At 38.3% G+C, this 19,877-nt stretch overlaps 1 protein-coding gene across 1 annotated transcript in view; it reads right to left on the bottom strand.

The window, feature by feature from the left end:
* Window positions 1-19,877, bottom strand: part of CUBN (cubilin) — a 276,969-nt gene that overhangs the window by 218,352 nt on the left and 38,740 nt on the right. Inside the window, exons 18-22 of the mRNA XM_079700464.1 lie at window positions 11,365-11,509; window positions 10,959-11,137; window positions 8,725-8,890; window positions 8,158-8,374; window positions 5,488-5,618 (exon numbers count right to left, since the gene is read on the bottom strand). Coding sequence (XP_079556590.1) covers window positions 5,488-5,618; window positions 8,158-8,374; window positions 8,725-8,890; window positions 10,959-11,137; window positions 11,365-11,509 — 838 coding nt within the window. The remainder of the gene's footprint in view (window positions 1-5,487; window positions 5,619-8,157; window positions 8,375-8,724; window positions 8,891-10,958; window positions 11,138-11,364; window positions 11,510-19,877) is intronic.

Below are 19,877 nucleotides of genomic sequence, written 5' to 3'. Positions count from 1 at the left end.
GGTGACGGGAGTAGGATAAACTGACCCTGTAGACAGAAGAATGTATCTTCTAGGGAGACCCTAGATTATGGGTAGCTGCTCCACCACCTCCATGCTTTGGCTTCTGAGATAACTTTTGTGATTAGCCAATCACACTAGGGATCCACCTATAGGTGGTGCTTTCTGAAATCATTTACGAAACTTCTTGTGTTTATGTGAATACCTATGACCTCAGATTTTCTAATTAACCCCGGAACCGCCATCTGCTTTTATTGGCATATTTGGTTTAACAACCTTCAAAGTGAAGACTTGAGAGAATATAGAATTACAGGTTCAATTTCTTCACGAGGAAAGAAGAAGCCTCCCAAACCCAAATTTAACATTTGCCTACAATTTTCTGCTAGGTGGTCACAGTCATGGCTTTTTCTTTTCCCATATAGATGACCAATTTTAATGAACATGAATATAAGCTAAACCACTAAAGCAGCTATTGTAAAACTGTATTTGGATATCAGTAATTCTATTTTAAATCTGGCACAATCATGGAGGTTTACACCTATTACATAATTTTCACAGAAAATGTCTCCTTTTGTCTTCCCCAGCTATGTGAAACAGCCAGGCATTATAACCTCCACTTCTTAGAGATGAAGGTACAGGTGAAGGATATGAGATTCCTGGAGGTTAAGCTCTGAAAATCACTTAGTTCAGACACGACAAAGATAAAATTCAACCCTAAGTCCTTCCTTTCCAAATCCTGTGGTCTTTATTAATCCCTGGTTTCTCTAAGCATGAAATGTCAATTTAGAAATGAAGGTGAGTAGAAAACTAAGAATATCACAATGTTTTATTTAGCATTTTTATTCTAAGAACTGAGAAATACGATAAATTAAATAAGATAAATCTACTAAGCTGGGAAGTGCTGGGAAACCCATATCTACAAAAATATGAGAAACTACTGACCAATGAGAAAGTAAATCTTTAAGAGATCAATAGACATACTTAAAAAACCTTAAAAATATCTGAATATCTCAGAGCAGAAAATACAGAATTCAAGTTGGATAGAAAAAATCAGAGAGGCTTGTGACTTGCCCAAAGCTTTTCAAGTTAGCAGCAAGGCTGGGACTAGAACCAAGGCTCTGACTTCACCTTCAGCCTTTCTTTCACCAAATAATAGAAAGTACTTTCCCCCATGAGCAGTTACAGCCCAATCCACCATTACACCTCAGTTGTAATTCTACAGCAATTTATATGCTAGGACTTGACTTTCAGAGTCTCTGATGAAATGCAAAGTTTCATTAGAACCACTTGAATTGCTTGGTGAAAACCCAACCTAGACCCATGTGAATCAGAATACCTGGGTGGGGTTCTGATACCTGAATCTGTAACAAGAAAACCCCACCTCCAGCATCCAATGAACACTAGAGTTTGAGAACACTGCTCTGCCAGATTGAAATTTTAAAATAGAAACAGACTCTCTCTATGCATTTCTTCTATAGAAACCCTCGTCCTCCCTTCTGGTAATCATTTCTTGACTTCTCACTCTTAGATGCCTCTTCTGGGCTCAGGTCCAGGGTGATGGATGAAAAACATCACTAAACACCCACTGCCGGGTAGGTGGGAACTCTGAGCGGGGAATGAGGAGGATGCGAAAGCCCACTAGGGCCCACTTTTAACCTAATGTTGATGTGGTTCTGATACTTCCTGGACGTTTCCCCAAACAACTGTAAAGCTCTTCCCCTAGCAAAAAATAGGAAAAGCCCACTGCCGTTCTACTGTAGCTCTGAATGGAATGTTACCAGCCAGCCCCATGTGCAGGGCATCGAAAGCTTTTCTAAGAACTAGTCTAGATTTGGTAAAACAAATGAATTCCATGTGTGAACTGGATTGTTTGTGTGTGGCTTCTAAACCAACTTAGCTGTGTATTCTTGGGAGGATAAATTCAATTCTGGACTTCAATTTTCCTCATTTGAAAAATATGGTAAATTGGACTAGATAAGGTAATCAGACTAGATTAGTGTTTTGAATTTTCTGGCACACCATAAAAATACATTTACATCAATCATGCACATACACAGATAATGCAAAGAGGTTTCATGAAGTAACACCAAACCCTTCATGATAAGCTCTGATATTTTCTGGTCTATTCTTTTCTATTCTATTCCATACTTTTCGCAAATGTACGTAGCAATCTGATAAGATAATATCATGACCCACTGAGGAGTCATGAATGCTTCAATGTTTGAAAAACACTAGACTAGATGTTATACAGGTTTTCTTCTAATGTTAAAGTAGAAAGTGTGTCAGGTACGTTTCTCTATTCTTTCTTATCCTTTTAAAGTCCCCTCTTGGTAGGATTATATTGACGTATATGCAGTAGATGTTGTTAGAAAATAAAATTACAGTTTAAATTAAAGTTAACTAATCAAGTATATTGTCTCTGAATTCAAATATTTTGTACGTTAAATTAGCAAACATTTAAACCCCGGGTTCATAAATCAGTTACTAAGAAATTCTTAGGGGTTTCTAGCCGCCAGCATTTTCTAGTTAGGTCTTTGTCTCTATTGCCCCAGGCACATCTGGATGAAGGCAGAAACGCTGATGGGGGAGGGAGTCAAAGCAAGGAGCAGAAGTCAATCTCTTTCCTCCCACACACATATTTAGGGGCTGACATCACAGCCCCATGGTACAACTACAGATGGAAAAGTAACTGGATTCAAGTCAGGAAATTTAACCTTTACCAGATGAAGGCAGGAAAGAGCAGAGAAGCTCACACCTGTCGCGCCAATGGACTAAAAGCCAACAACCCAGTACTGTCATTAGTGACTCAAGGTAACTTTTGCTAAAGCAGTAAGATAGGATGAGGGCCAGTGATTGAGCGTCCATTGACACTTTTCCCTAACACTGCAGAAAATGTCAAAAATAAGATGACAACTGAACAGAAAGCATCCCACCACCTCCCTCTTGCCAGGTGGGCAGCTAACTCAGACCCGGGCTGCCTGCCTGGCTGTCACCAGCCCAACCAGCACATCAGTCTCCTGAGCCGTCCTCCCCTGAGCAGTCCTTCAGGGGCGCCCTCAGCAATTCATGGGAGCCCATCCCTCATGTCCTCATCTATGGGAAACTGAGACAGGCTCCTAAATGATAAGATGAGGGGGCCCTACGGTCTCCTGGATCCAGTACATTAGATTGCCGTTTAGAATATTTGACTGTGGTAGTCAGACTGATGAAATCATCCAGCAAAAGGCAGGCGCACAGAGACCAGCCAGGCTCAGCCAAGGGGTGGAAAGCAAACACTTCCTTGTCTGTGATTTCAGCCCTGTCTGGACCAAACACAGCCAAAGTAGCGATGACCTCACAGGGAGGCGGACTGGAGCGTCTTCAGGGTTTGCCACCTCAGGGTGCCCTTCTCTTCCATCACCTGTCTTTTCTTTTGTCAGTTTTCTTTTCTGTCCAGCTTGCTTCTTTCCTTTCTTACAACTTACTTTTATTTTACCTGTATCTTATCTTCCTGAATTAAAATTTATCATCCTCCCTGCCAGATTACTCCTATTGCACTAGATATTGCTTTACAAGCCAGCGTGGTTTCACTGCAGAGACACTGCATATTGTTACAAAGATTTCCATAATATTTTAGGAGTTCCCACCTGTATCGTTTGTTATCTGATTTACAGCTAGTTTATTCATGCGGCAAATTAAACTTGTGTTCATAGTTGATTAAAGGCAGAAGACACCCCAAAGATCATCAGATCCAATCCCTTAATTTTACAGATGAGAAAACTATGGCCCAGAGAGTTCAAGTGACTTGCTCCAAATCCTAACCTAATATTCAGCTGTGGTTTGGGCCAAATGTATGAGGCATATAAAACCACAAAAGTATGGAAAATTGTGTGCAACTAGAATATCTTGAGAAGCCGGTTTTGGTCATTGGATGTGAAAAATCTGAACGAAGTCCAGTAAACATGTCAATCACATAACATAACCAACTGTAACTGCTGGGGATTCAATTTCCCAGGTGCTGGAGCTAGATAATGAACTATCTCGAGAGTGGAGCCCACAGGAGAGAAAAGTGTATGATTTTCTCACACTCAGGATCCTGGAGAAATCTAAAGCCATGCTTCCAAAACAGAGCTTGAACTATTACAGAGAACAGCCTGAAATGAACAATAGTGGCCAGCTGCTCTGAGAGGAAATAAGTGAGAAATTGGTGGAAACTCCAAGGGGAAGATTAATTTACCTTTTTTTTTTTTTTTTTTTAAGGGAGCGCGGGCTTTAAAAGATGAGAGGCTGGGGAGTTCTGGATGCAGGATGGTGTCAGAGGGAGCACATCTGGTACAGGAAACGCTCTCAGTACTTTCTTAAGCATCCGAGAATTACATGTTTCTGGGACAATCAAAGGTGTGAAATGCTTAGGAAGCTCAGTCACACCCCCCCACCCCCTGTATGTCTACACTGCATAGTATTTTGGTCCATGAACTATCTTTCTAAATATTATGCAAAAGGAAAACCCAGACTCCCTAAAAAGGTACACATCCCAGGTGGGAACATGAGCCTAAGAAAACATGGCACCCTCCTAAATCCCATAGGTTCTGGGGCTGGGAGCATCTCTGGTTTATGTATGACCTCAAAGACCCTGCTGGCAAAGGGTGTTTGTTTCTCACACTGCATTTGCAAAGAGCAGAGTAATGATGAGAATTAAGTAATAGGAAAAATACACTAAAAGGAAAAAAGCTGAAAAGATTCAATTTCATTAAGTCAAATTTAGAAATGCATATTTTGACCAAAAATCTTTCATTTTCTGCCGTAGAATTACATGTAGTAGTTTCTTATTCTGTTGTCCTTTTTCTAATTTCTTTCTTTTTTTTATTGGAGTAAAATAAAATTGCTTTACAATGTTGTGTTAGTTTCTGCTGTACAATGAAGTGAATCAGCTACATGTACACCTATATCCCCTCCCTCCTGGACCTCCCTCCCCCGCTTCCCCCATCTAGGTCGTCACAGAGCACCGAGCTGAGCTCCCTGTGCTCTACAGCACGTTCCCACCAGCTATCTATTTTACACGCGGCAGTGTATTTATGTCAAACCTAATCTTCCAATTCGTCCCACCCTCCCCTTCTCTACTTTCTTTAAATAAGTGTTTGGTCTCTTTTGTAACATTTAATTTTGACAGAATTTTAAACTCACAGAAAAGTTGTAAGAAAAAGCTCTCAAATTCCTTTTACTCAGATTTACTACATACGTATATACTTTGCTCCCATTGCTTTATTATTCCTAAGAACATAAATATTCTCTTACAAAACCAGAGTACAATTACCAAAATTAGAAAATTTAACATTGATAAAATACTCTTACCTTTTCATTACTCTATATTTAATATGGAAGGCACTTAAGTCACTACACTGTATTCTAAAAGCATCTTTCATTATGTCACAGATTTTGGCATGAAGTATTCTCACAGTACTATTCTTTAATGGAGTAAGTGAAACCAAGCATACAATGCTATTTTATTACCTGCTGATGCATCAGTTGCTTCATAGTTTATTAAAAAGCCTTCATAAGCAAGGTCAGAGTCAGCCACAAATGTAAGCATTAATGAGTTGTCACTACTGGTAAGAGAGGGTGGGATGGATTTTCCACAATATCTATTTGAAACCAAGAAAGAACACAGGTTTAAAAACTTTCAGTATGCTTGAAATGATGTACCCCAAATTAGGACATATAAAAAAATAACAACAATAATATCCCCTATTAACCTTAAAAAACAAGTATATTTCAAGCACAAACCATTTACAAAGTTGCTAAAGATCATCCAATTCATGATTACTTCCTTTAGATGGTTTTATGTATGTGCTTAGCTGTGTGACTGGTAACAGAAGTTCAATGAAATTAGAAATTACGAGCTATAGGAGTCACCATACCGCACATTAGTGAACTTATTCATAGAAATGTAATCAACACACTTACGCAACAAAGGAAAACCATGTATTATAAACTCAGAGAGCACAGACTCTAGAGTCAGCTCTATCTCTTAGAGGCTTTATGACTTTGGGCAGAGGACTCAACATCTATGCCTCAGTTTTCCCATCTGTAAAATGGGGGTGATGACACCACCTACTTCAGAGTTGTTTTGAGAATTGTATGAGTTAATACACTGTATATAAAGAACTTAGAACAGTGCCTGGAACAGTAAGCCTTATACAGGTGGAATCTATTGTCTTTATCCAGCTGGCCTATGCAGAGGTAAGAGTTTGATTACTAAACCATGTCAAGTTTTTGTTGAAGAAAACAATTTTACTCAGAAAAACTCTTGTAGTAAAGCTAAAAGTAGAGCTGTAATAAAAGACATTATGTCGTGAGCTTTTATCTAGAGAAACATTTATAATAAGGAGTGGCTAGAAAATAGAAATCTCAATTCACAGAACACTTGGTAACAGTAACTTAATGGAATGACAGGGGGAAAAAAATAGAAACCAAAATAAGACAAAGTATTAAATATGGGAAATGGATGAGTTAATTTCTGTAAAAGAAAAAGGAAAAGAAAAGGTGTATAAAACCATTTCAGTGTTAAAATGACTTAATATCTTGATCAAAACAAAGGTAGATGAACTAATTAATATTCTAAATGTCTCTCTATATGCCCATGTCTGCCAAATTTGGACTAGATCATTGTAGTTTATGTCATTCAGCAAAAATTATGTATTTTTCAGTGATTACAAGTCAAGTACCATAAGAAAGAAAAAGAAAAAAAGAAGGAATTTTAAAAACTTAAAGATTAAGACAAGAAAGATCAAAAAATGAAGAGGGAGAATAAAACTGGGGAAAAAAATAAGTATAAGGAAATAATGGATAAAGAAAAATGTTTAAAAAATGGATGAGGAAAAAGAAAATGAAATACAAAAAGGGGAAAAAAGGAATCAGGAGATATCTATTTCCAACAAAGACGTAATAACAGGGGCTGGATTTACATAATCTTGTATCTGAAACAACTGAAAATCTGGACAAAAATAGATAGAACAATGGCTCTCAAGACACTGGCTATCAAGCAGTGAAGGACAATGACTCTTCAGAGACAGGAGACAAGTGAGTTTAACAGCAAAACTGGAAATGATCAAACTGTTTCAAAGTAACTTATCTGCATCCCAAAACAAAGCCCAAGAATACAGTAGTGTCCAGTGCACAAACACAAATTTGAAAATGTGTGTCGTCCTATCAAATATTACCAAGCATGAAAAGAAGGAGGAAAGTATGACCCATAATGAGAAGAAAAATTGATCAAAATCTAAAGATAGCAAGAAATGACACGGAGGACTGAATTAGCAGACAAAGACATAAAAACAGTTATAACTGTATCCCACCAATTTAAGAAGCTAGAGGCAAAAAATTAATGTGTAGAGATGTGGAAGACATAAAAGATGGCCCCAGATGAATTTCCAGAAGTGAAAACTACGATGTCTGAGATGAAAAGATGCATTTGGTAGGATTAATAGCAGATAGACACTGTAGAAAAGAAGATTAGTGCACTCGAATACAGAGTAATAGAAACTTTCCAAAATGAAATGCACAGAGAACAAAGACACAAAATCAAATGAAGAGAGTATCAGTGAGTTCTGGGACAACATCAAATGGCCTAAGATACATGTAATCAGAATCCCAAGGGGAGGGGAGACAGAAAAAGCATTTCAAGAACTAATGGTCCAAAATGTTTCATATTTCATAAAACTGTAAACCCTCAGGTCCAAGGAGCTCAACAAAATATTAGCCTGACTGAGAAAACTCAGATGAAAAATGAGTACATACAGAATGATGCCACTTTTATATAATTCCAGAATATGCAAACTAATTTACAGTGATAGAAAGCAGTTTTGTGGTTTCCTGGGGCTGGGGATGAGGAGCAAAGTGAGGAATTGTAATGGGCAGGAAGAAGGTGTGAGGGTAATGGATATGTGCATTACCTTGATTTTGGTGATGGCTTCATGGGTATATCCACATGCCGAAAGGTAGTTACTAATGGCCAAGGCTACAGAGTAGTGAGTAGTGATGTAGAAATGGTCACTGAGAAGTGTGTTGATCTCACCTGGTTTTTATAACACAACATGATGGACTTTAAATCCATCACTGAAGCAGGAGTGCAAGAAAGCAGGAAGTTTTTGTGTTAAAAATCAAAAAACAAAATAACCTCACCTCCCAAGGGATGTCTGAGAACCAGTGTCATAAACTTCTAGATAGTCCTTTGTGCAATTGTAATGAAACTCCAGATGAAATTCCCTGAATCTCAGATGAATCAGGTGACCAGGTTGGACTATTATGTGCCAGGTACAGTTGACACCATGGGGGTAGATATTTGGATGGCCAGGACTTTGAATGCTTCCTGTTGACTCTGTAAGAACTTTTCCACATGCTGTTGAAATAAAAGTAATAATAATTATCAGAACAAGTAACCAACAAATAAATAATTTCAAATAAAATAATCTGATCATAACCTCTTAAAAGGTCAAAAAGAAAAAAGTTCCTTCTATGTCACTGAAGATAACCTAGTTTTTCTCTTATTAATAGACATCAGTTAATTACTGACATGTGCTGATTAGGAAATATATATATTTTCTTTGCCTTTGAGTGTACTTTAAAATTTTTACAGTGTAGATGACTACACATCTGTAGTGTAGATTAAATTTCTATAATAATTTATTTCCATTGTTCACTTATTCTGATACAAGCACAAGAGGCAAAGTAGGGGAATCAATCTCTTACCCAAAGCCGCAGTACTAAATTTAGCCATGAAACCATGATTTTCAGCAGAAGAACTTTTCACAAATATGACATGAAGAGAATTGTACACGGATGTTATAAACGAAGGTACGTCTGTGCCACAATATTTTTTATTTTCAGGAGAACCCAAAATGGAACTGCTACCAATCTAAGTAAAAAAGATACGTTCAAATTTATTTTGTTAGATATTTATTTTGGAAAACTGCTTCAAAAATATTTTTTTCTAAAATGTTTATTAGTATAGTAAAAATCAATTTTAGAATATTTTAGTCTCCCAGAAAGAAACTCTATCCCCCTTAGCAGCCGCTCCCCATCCCCCTCAAACCCCAGCCCCAGGATGCCATAATTTATTTTCTGTTTCCATAAGATTGCCTCTTCTGGACATTTCAAATAAATGAAATCATACAATATGTGGTCTTTTGTAACTAGCTACTTTCACTTAGCATAATGTTTTCAAAGTTCATCCATTTTGTATCATGTGTCATTACTTCATTTCTTTTTAATGCCATATAATAGTTCACTGTATGGATATATCACATTTTATTAATACACATCAATTGATGGACGTTTAGGTTGTTTTTACATGTTGGCTATTATGAATAACGACTGTAGTCATCATGTACAAATTTTTGTGTGGATGTATATTTTTGTTTCCCTTCGGTGTATACCTAGAAGTGGAATTGCTGGATCAAATGATAACTCTACATTTAACTTTTTGAGGAACTGCCAATTGTTTTCCAAAGCAGCTGAACCATTTAAATGCTCACCAGCAGTGTGTAAGTGTAAAAGGGCTCCAATTTCAACACTTGTTATTATCTGACTTCTTGATTATAGTATCCTAGCAGGTGTGAAGCAGTATCTCATTGTGGTTTGATTTGTATTTCCCTGATGATTAGTGATGTTGAGCATCTTTTTCATGTGTTTACTGACTATTTGTATATCCTCTTTAAAGAAATATATATTCATATTCTTTGCCCATTTAAAAAATTAGATTATTTGTTTTTAATTTCGATGAAGTCCAATTTTTCTTTTGTTGAATCTTTTTGTGTCAGATCTAAGAAGGCTTTGCCTAACCCAAGGTCACAGATATTTACTCCTATGTTTTCTTCAAGCATTTCATAGTTTTAGCTACGAAATTTAGGTCTATGGTCCATTTTGAGTTAATTTTTGTGTATGGTATAAGGAAGGAGTCCAGTTCCATGATTTTGTATGTGCATATTCAGCACCACTTGAAAAAACTACTTTTTCCCATTGAATTGTCTTGGCATCCTTTTCAAAAATCAATTGGTCATAAAGGTATGAATTTATTTCTGGATTTTCTATTCTGTTCCATTGCTCCATATTTTTATCCTCCCAAAACCTGCCAACAATGCACATCTTCACACGTTTTTCCACTCTCTGTTTTCTTTCACTTAGTGTCTCCTGGGGTTGGGTCCACATCAGTGTAGGAACCGTCCTGCGGTTTCTAGCAACGGCAGGTCACTCCTCTGAAAGGAGGGACTAACTCATGTCACCTGGTTATTCCTGGTTTCGTGGTCAAGACAAGAAGGTCAGCCTTCGTGTCCAGGTGAGACAGTTGAGGGCACCGGCGGCCCTCCCTAAACGGCCGAGAGGGAAACCCTAACGTGGCCGCGGGGCACTGTCAGCCCAGAGCCGAGTCCTGGAAGGGCCGGGAGACCCAGAAGCCACCCCACCGCTCCGCTCCAGTATAATGTTGAATACAAGTGGTGAGAACAGACATCTTTGTCTTTTTACTGACCATAGAGGCAAAGTATTTAGTGTTTCATCACTAAATATGATGTTAGCTGTGGGGTTTTTTTACAGATGGCCTTTATCAGATTAAGGAAGTTCCCTTCTATTCTTGGTTTGTTGAGTGTTTTTATCATGAAAAGGTATTGAACTTTGTCAAATGCTTTTCTTTTTTTTTTCTTGCATCTATTGAGGTAATTATGTGGGGTGTTTTTTTCCCCTTTATTTTATTTTACACTGACTGATTTTTGGACAGATACCAACCTTGCATTCCTGGGATAAATCCCATTTGGTCATGGTACATAATTCTCTTTATATGCTGCTGGATTCAGTTAGCTAGAATTCTGTTGAGGATTTTGCACCTATAAACTAGTTTTGTTTCATGTAATCGATTTGAGGAAAACATGACATAATATTTTTAATAATATCCAATCAAGTGCAAATATTCAAAAGTGTTTTACTCTCACCTCAATATAATCTGTGTCACAGTGAGCAGAACTTCCCATGTCAAAGGCAGTGAAGTTGAGAAGAACCACTTGGCTTTGGGGTTGGTGGAGGGTCCACCTGCAGATCCTTTCTCCTGGATATACATTAGGATAAAAGGGCGAGCGAATGACCCCTTCTCCAGTTAAGTCACCTCCACAAGCTGTAAGTATGAAAATGATAGTAGTGTTTGTCCAGAGATAAATGATTGTTGCCCTCAATTTTACTGCAAAGTTTCACTCTGCATAAGGACATAATGGAATGTAACACTACTCTTAGAATTTTCCCCTTACCACTGGAGGACATAAAATTACTCAATTATTTCAAGAAATGAAAATGTTATAATCAGGCGAATGAGACATTTAAAAATCAAGGCATAAGTTTTCTTACCGACTTGATAAACAGCACTGAAACTAGCTCTTACAACAGAAGTGTCTATTTTAAGCCTGATCCAGATACTATTAGTAATGGATTTAATGTGAGAGAGGGTTTCATTGCCACAGACTTTTCCAAGTAAGGTTTGATCATCTCGAACCTAAACAGAAGAAGAAAATTGATCTGTAATCCTAATCAAGAATTCTAATCAATAAAGAAAAGGAATAAAAAAAGAAAAGAAGCACAAATACAAAAAATTTAAAATGACAAACATGATACAAATACAGATACGAAACACTTGTTTAATATGATAATTCTATGTACAGCACTATGTTAATATAGTAGAATGTTTGAAATGGTTATTTCCAGAAAAATATAAATTACTAAAATTATCTCAAGGAGAAGAAAAATAAAATCTGAATAGGCAATAAGCCATGGATAAAATTGAATATAATACAAATAATTAGTTCTCCACCAAAAAACTCCTAGAAGATGCTCTACCTGGTAAGTTATATTAAACTTCTAAGGAAAAGATAATTCCCATATATAATTTGTTCTAAGGAACCCTCAAACATGGAACAATTCCCAAATAATTTGTCTCAGAACCATCTCACCAAATCCCAACATAGATAATACAAAGGAAAACTATGGGTAGATCTCACCTATTAATATAGATCCAAAAATCCTAAACACGGTTCTAGAAAAATGAGTTCTCTCCATTGTTAGGCTTATATATCAAATAAAACATGAGGATAAGAGTAATGCAAGGATTGTTTCAAATTTTATATATATATATATATATATATATATATATTTTAACATCTTTATTGAAGTATAATTGCTTTACAATGGTGTGTTAGTTTCTGCTGTATAACAAAGTGAATCAGCTATACATATACATATATCCCCATATCTCCTCCCTCTTGCGTCTCCCTCCCACCCTCCCTATCCCACCCCTCTAGGTGGACACAAAGCACCGAGCTGATCTCCCTGTGCTATGTGGATGCTTCCCACTAGCTATCGGTTTTACATTTGGTAGTGTATATATGTCCATGCCGCTCTCTCACTTCATCTCAGCTTACCCTTCCCCCTCCCCGTGTCCTCAAGTCCTTTCTTTACATCTGTGTCTTTATTCCTGTCCTGCTCCTAGGTTCTTCATAATCACTTTTTTTTCTTTAGATTCCATATATATGTGTTAGCATACAGTATTTGTTTTTCTCTTTCTGACTTACTTTACTCTGTATGACAGACTATAGGTCCATCCACCTCACTACAAATAACTCCCAAATTATAAATTAAGCTCACCAATAGATCCAATAAGCTAAGCTATTTATCTCTATAGATGTCAAAAAGTTTGTTAGCATTCCTATTTATTAGAAACAAAACTCTTAGAAAGTCAGGAGCAAAAGAAAATTTCCTTCATATTATAAAGACCACCTATTTTAAATCAACAGTCAGTATCTTATAGCGTGGTGGCCGTGAGCATGGTCTACAGAGTCAGGCAAACTGGATTCAATTCCCACCTCTGTCACTTACAAACCTCCACACTTAATAACTTTGAACAAGTTACTAAATCTAAGCCAAGCTCAAGCAGTTGGAGCAAACAGGTGAAACAAACGTGCGAATTCCTTAGGGAAATGCTTAGTACTAGAAAAGGTGAAGTGAAGAATAGCTATTGTTATTCTTGACCTTTTTGAAGTTCCTCACTCAAATCAGGAATTCTTCCATGGATATTCCTCCTACCTTTGTTCTACAGAGTTCTTTTGGAAGAGCCAGCCACCCACCTACTAATCCATTCCCTCGACTAACATCTTCAAGGCATCAACAAACACCAGGGCCTGCCTGTACTGGTGATATTGCTGTGAAAGACAGTCACTGCTCACAGGTACACACAACAGGCGAGCACTTTTTTTTCAAAAGCATGAGTGTCACGTTCAGGGAAGTAGAGAGTGCTCTTTTACTACTTAACACAATGGGTCTCCACAGGTCAACCAGGGGTCAACCAGGCATTTTGGAAATCTGTGAAGGCATATTTGGTTTGGTTTTCATTATTAACAGGATGGTGGTGGGGCACTACTGGCATTTAGTGGCTGGGGACCAAAGATAACTAAACACCCTGAAATGTGAGAGACAGTCACACACAACAAGGATTCTCCTATCTCCTATGTGACCTTCAATGCAGTGACAGTTATAAGTGTAAAATCTAGCTCTATTTTATATACCAAATGCAAAATATTTTTGCTCAATTCTAATACACACCAGATTTTCCAGGATTACAAGTAGAATGTAAATCAAAAGAAGTTCTTTTTTTGCTCCTGGAAATCTGCCAAGAATTGGTCACCATTTCAGAAAATTCACCAACCTACATAGTCACGTCAGCCTGCATTTTTAGTGCAGCATTGATAGGGTCTAGGGAGCAAACAAATTACGACTTCATTCTGTCTTCACGTGCAGCTTGCCTAGGCTTTTAACATAGTGTCATATTTTTTTTTAATTTAATTTAAATTTAATTTAATTAATTAATTTATTTGGTTGCGCCCTGTCAGTTGCGGCAGACGGGCTCCTTAGTTGTGGCATGCATGTGGGATCTAGCTCCCTGACCAGGGATCGAACCCAAGCCCCCTGCTTTGGGAGCATGGAGTATTAACCACTGTGCCACCAGGGAAGTTGCCATAACTTTTTTTTTTTTACTTTATTTCTCCTAAATCTTACACTTACAATTTTATTTTTATTTATATAATGTATGTATACAATGTGAGCTGATATTATCTATGAATTTCATTTCAGAATAGCATAAGGTTGATATAAGAAGGTCTTAAAGTGTAGAGAACCATTGACTTAACCAAATACTCTGAACTCCTACAGAGAATTAGGGAATATTTCTCAGCAGAAGTAACTTTTAAGTTGAAACTTGGCAGAATATCCAGGTCAAAGGGAATGGGCAGTAAAGGGAAGAGCTTAAAAGTATAATCCTCAAAGCTGGTAGGGATATGGTAACATGTCACTCCCATGCACAACTGGGTGGAAGTATAAATTTCTGGAAAATAATTGGACAATATGTATCAGGAGTCTTGGAAATGTTCATAGTTTTGGACCCAGTAACTTCACTTCTCACGCTCTGTCATAAGGAAATCATTCAAGATGCAGACAAAGACACACAAGGTTCCACATCAGAGTATGCTCTATAAACACAAGAATTGAAAATATTCCACATGTCTAATAATAGGAGGGTGATGAAATAAATCATGGTACAGCCATATGATAGAGTCTTACACAGACGCTGGAAACCGCATGCCTCTCCACTGACTCATCCCAAACCAGTTCCTTTCTAAGAGCTGAACGCAAACTTCACACACAGCTGTAAAGTTATGCTACATAGCTCCCCAACCAAACAGCAAATCTCTGAAGGAAGACAAAATTTCCGTATCACCTTCAGCATCTAACACAGAACTTTGCAAATAGGTGTCTGACAGACACTTGTTGTTTCGTTAATTTTAAAGCGTGGTATGATGGTTCAGTTTTTGTTAGAGACGCAGCCATACTACAGTTCTTGGAAACCAGAAAAGCATGAAACACGGAGTGAGATGTCCTCCTGCTCTTGAACCCTCTGGGGTGCCGTTCGCTTCTGCTAAGACATGGCGAATGTCTCTCTTTTCTATTTTGCCCTTTAGAAGATGACAAGGAGGAAGAAAAACAGCCAAATAGCAGCAGAGCAAGCTAAAGCAGGCCATTCCCCTGGGCCTCACTAATGAAATTCAAGGACTTCAGCAAGGAGAAAGGCAGCTGCAGTCCAAATGTTTTAAGAGGAACTTATAGGGCTCAAGGGCTTTAAACCTAGAAGGTACAATTGATTTTGGCTATGTTTCTCTCTCTCGGTGGAAATGAAACCTTATTAATTCTGAAAGTCTATATTCTCCCTGGATCCCAGGCATGGCAATACTATACACAATCCCTCAGTGCTCTAAAGTGACCCCAAATCATGCGGCAGCGCATCCTGTATTCACCATCTTAGGGCTTGTGAATTTGCATGCCTCCGCCCCCTCAGCGACAACAAAAACCTCTTTCGTTTTTCCTATTCAACTTCCTCCTGAAAGAGACTGAATATCTCACAAGCTCATGGCCTTGTGACTTGTGCTGTCTCCCTATGGAGATTTAATATTTATCCTTCCCATTGACTCTGGGCTTGGCCACAGGTCTCGCTTTGCCCTAAGGAATGTGAGCAGAAGTGATGTGCAGTTTCTAAGTAGAAGCTTTGGGGGTCACTGCATGGTTCAACGGTCTTTTCCTTTCTGCTCTCACAAGACCAAGGGCTGGGGTCCCAGGGACAGATGGGACAGGGGCCAGATCAGAACTGCCACTGATACCAGACTAGCATGTTAACACCAGTGGAGAATAAACATATGTTGTTGTAAGCCACAGAAATTTTCTGTTATTGCTTTTGATTTGTTTTATTGTTATTGGCTGTTTGTTACTGCAGTGTAATCAAGAAAAATGACTCATATTTCAGCCTGGTTTTTACTGTTTCTTAAGAAGTCAGCTGAAGTCATGCCATGGTCACTTGCATCACCACATCAAATTCATTCTTTACTGTGGATCACATTTGCAAAGAAATGACAAGAACCATTCCAAATTCTAGTGTTCTGGGGACCAGGCCCAGATTTTTCATTGTTTGCTTTATTCATTCAGCAAACACTGATTGTTTCAGGCTCAGAGATCCAATTTATAATCTGTGACCCATGGTTTTTAACCCTATGGAATAGCCCAAATGCTTCTGATCTTTACCATCAGCAGATGGATCTAGTTCCTGAAGACAAACTACTCATACAGAAGTTTTTTTTAATGAAAAATAGTTCTTATAAAGGAGCCATGTCCCGTAGAAAGAGATAAAATTAACTGGGCTGAAAAACACAGTTATTCTGAAATTTTAGGTGTATGTGAAGCCCAGTCAGAAGTAAGCTTTAACATCTGTAATGCATCAGGTCCTAAAGCCAGGACTTAATATATGTGCTTATTTGTTCATATCTGCTACATATACAGATTTGTTTTTATATAACAATTTCAAAAATTTGATTAAGTATTAAATCATAATTCAAAGCAAACGAAATACGTTGACACTTAGGCTTGGTCCAACCAAGAGCTGAAAACAGAACCTTACCATACGGTAATGTTTAACATGTGGCTTCTTGTGAAGTGAGCGTTGGGTTGAAATGCCCCTTAGCTAAACAAAGACTTGATCCTGGAGACCAGCCTTGGGTTCATCTGGGTACACAGGAGCCAGGGTGGGGGAAAGGGGGGTGGTGATGTGGCCCCATTCCAAATGGGAGACTAAAGGATGAGGGGTAAGAGATGAGAGAAGCCACACAGGGACTAAAAATTATTTTCTTAGGTTGTTATCCTTCTTTATTCATCATTATGTTTCATGATTTCATAGTTAAAATTTTAAAGCTTTTTATGCCTCTGGAAACAGTGGTGCTTCTTATATCTCTATCAATAGAGTAAATTTATCCTTTATCTGCTTTTTTTAAAAAAAATCTGCTTTTCTCAAATCAGGACTACAGGTCTAGTTTTACCTAGAAGTGTGTTCCTACGTGACTGCAAACTCCAGTATGTCACCTGCTTCCACCTCTCTTCTCCTCCCACCACCATCATCATCATCATCATCGGAATCATCATCATGTTAACTTTTACTAACCATTCCTGGTGATCCAGGCACTGCGCTAAGAATGTTCCAATTGTTTCTCTTTTCATTTAGCAGAGCTAGCTTCTTTACCCCCGTGTACAGAGCCCTACAAGATCCAGTTCCTGCCTAACTCTTGTTTCTCTCCTCCTCTCCTTTGTGATTCCAGTCGCACTACTCTCTTTTCAATTCTTCATGTTTGTCATGTTTTTCCTCAGTTCAGTGTCTAAGGCTATGTGGTACCTCTAGCTGGAATCCTCCTTCTCTTAGCTCTTTGCATTGCTAACCCTTCTCATCTTCAGACTCAAAATGTGACATCCTTAGGGAAGCTACCCCTGACCATTCAACTAAGGTCATCAGCACTGTTATTTTCTTTCATATACTTTCTTTCCTTCACCTTGAAACTACGTAGTTGTGTACTTACTTGTTTAATATCTCTTGTGTTTTACATACCCATCCCCAACACAGTGCCTGGCATCCAAGTTGTTTGATAAATATTCAGAGAATGAATAGATAAGTGAGTGAATGACCTCTTCTAATCCTTCTGTATACTATTCCTATTACAGATGAGGAAACTGAGGCTTGCTGATGTTAAGCATCATGCCTTCAGTAAAACAGAGAGTTGAAGTCCTCTGCCATGTTCATGCAATATTGTTCTCATTTATACCAGACAGCATGGGTCATCCTCTTGATCTGCCCCAGAAGTTTGGACCATTCTTGATTATCCCGATTTCCACAGCTTCCTCTTCTCACTCACTGCTCTCCGTCTCACTTGTTCCATGGGGTTTGTGATGTCCATGTAAACATGCAACTCCTTCACACACAGGAAAGATCTACGCTAGACGATCCCTCACAACTCCAAAACTAGGTGGTTCTACCACCTCAGTCTATCTCCTGGCCCCCACCATGCCAATCTGTAGAATAATTTCACCTGAGCAATAGCACATTTTATCACTTCATTAAAAAGCATCAGGATGGCAGAGCAATTTTGGAAAAACTGTGTTGACAACAAAAGTGCTAAGAAACTAACCAAATGTTTCCAGTCTCTGCCAAAACTCCAAATCCAATATGCTAAGAATGCAAACTACTGAACATCTCACCATGTCCCCTTTTTTTCTGCCATCTCTAGAAAGACATTTCTTTGAACTAAAGTTAATTCCAACATGTGCTTAACTGGAAAACAATGCTCCTCAGGCTACTCTGGTGAGTGTGCTTCCTGCAGCCACATTCCAGCTTCAGTTGTCAGAGGTCTTATTCTTTCTCTGCCATTTGGGTTTATACCCTTAAGAATTTTTCTGTGAATCACAGTCATGAGACTCTGACCAACATGTCTCCTTGAGAGTACCAAGTGTGCTCAGGCAGGCCAGAAGTCACAGCCCTCTCTCACCCAATCCCAAGGCTGGAGCTGAATAGCTTCACTGCCTAACAAAGAGCAAAAGGAAGTACTTTGTGAATTTGAATTCATCTAAAGACCTGTGGGGACCTGGGAGAGCTGTGCAGCACCCCGCCTCCCCTCCCCGCCCCCCCCCCCAGATTCCAAGGGAAGACAGATCTTCAGTGTTCCAGTTTACTGTGCTCTCCCACTTTCCCATTTTTTTGGTTCTTTCTTTAAAATCTTAGAGGTTTTACCTGGCATTTTCTTTTTACTTTCTACATTGTCTTTCATTTCATTTTCTATTTCCTTCCTTAATCCAGTAATTATTTAGGAGAAAGTTTATAGATTTCCAAGAAGTTGGACATTTAAAATTTTTTGTAATTTCTACTCGCATCACACTGTAAAGAGATGTGTGTAAAATTTCTGCTTTGTGAATTTACTGGGATTGGCAAGAGGTCTAAAATATGATTAATTTGTCATTCAATGAGACTTGTAGAATGGGTACATGTTCCCTAGATTTCAGAAGCCAAATTCAGTGTAATGTACTTCTCCCTATCTTATTAATTATAGTTATCAATCTTTCTCTGCTGTTTATTTCTCTTTCCTCTTCTAAGAGGGAACAACTTCCCCAGAAGCCCTCCTGTTTCCCCACAAGGCTCCTCTCCTCCCCCTTCCCTTACTAGTCTCTCTTCTGTGCTCCCTTTCGACCTCCCCAGTTTTGGTGGGGAGGGACGGATGATGTGGGATGGGTCAAGGAGATCTGGTGGGGCAAACAATTCTGTTCATTTCCTTCCATATCCTATTTCAAGCCCTGGCCTTAGCATCACATAAGCTTCTGAAATTATTATTCAGCCTAGGACTTGCATTCTCTGGGATTAAAAATTAAACTTTCATGACTACCTTATGTGTCCTTCACTCAGAGTTCTGATGGCTTAAATCACTTATGAAATATTAATGAGAGGGGCTGCTTTTTATTCTGGAAAGACAGTTCTGTCACATTCATTGAACTATTCTCTACAATTTAAAAGCTCTCTTAGACAAAAACAGATGGATGAACAGTTGATCTATTCTTCCTATACTCATTCTTTTGTTACCAGCCACATCACATCACCCATGGGTGACACACCTTTTTAGAAGTAGAAACTTTGAGAGAGCTGTATAAATCCAAGAATTAATACATAAATGTGTGTTTCTTGTTTTAAAAAAAAGAAAAAGAAAGATATGCTACACTGAGTATGGGCAATACCACAGTTATTATCCTGTGTAGTTAAATTTTATTCTCAAATAAATGTTCATGGAGCCTTCTTACTGAGCACAAAGTCTCTCCAAACCACACTATGCATGAAAGAGACACATTAGGCACTTACATCTTAATCTACATTTAAAGGACATAGTCACATGTCAACAAGACATCCGGAACTACAAGATGAGAAGACTTGGGGTTCTTGGAAATGCATCTATTCACACTCCAAAGAA

The sequence above is a fragment of the Hyperoodon ampullatus genome, assembly GCF_949752795.1.
Source record: "Hyperoodon ampullatus genome assembly, chromosome: 3".
NCBI classification, from domain to species: domain Eukaryota; kingdom Metazoa; phylum Chordata; class Mammalia; order Artiodactyla; family Ziphiidae; genus Hyperoodon; species Hyperoodon ampullatus.
Note: the sequence above shows the minus strand (reverse complement) of the source record. Positions and strands in the feature narration are given on the sequence as shown.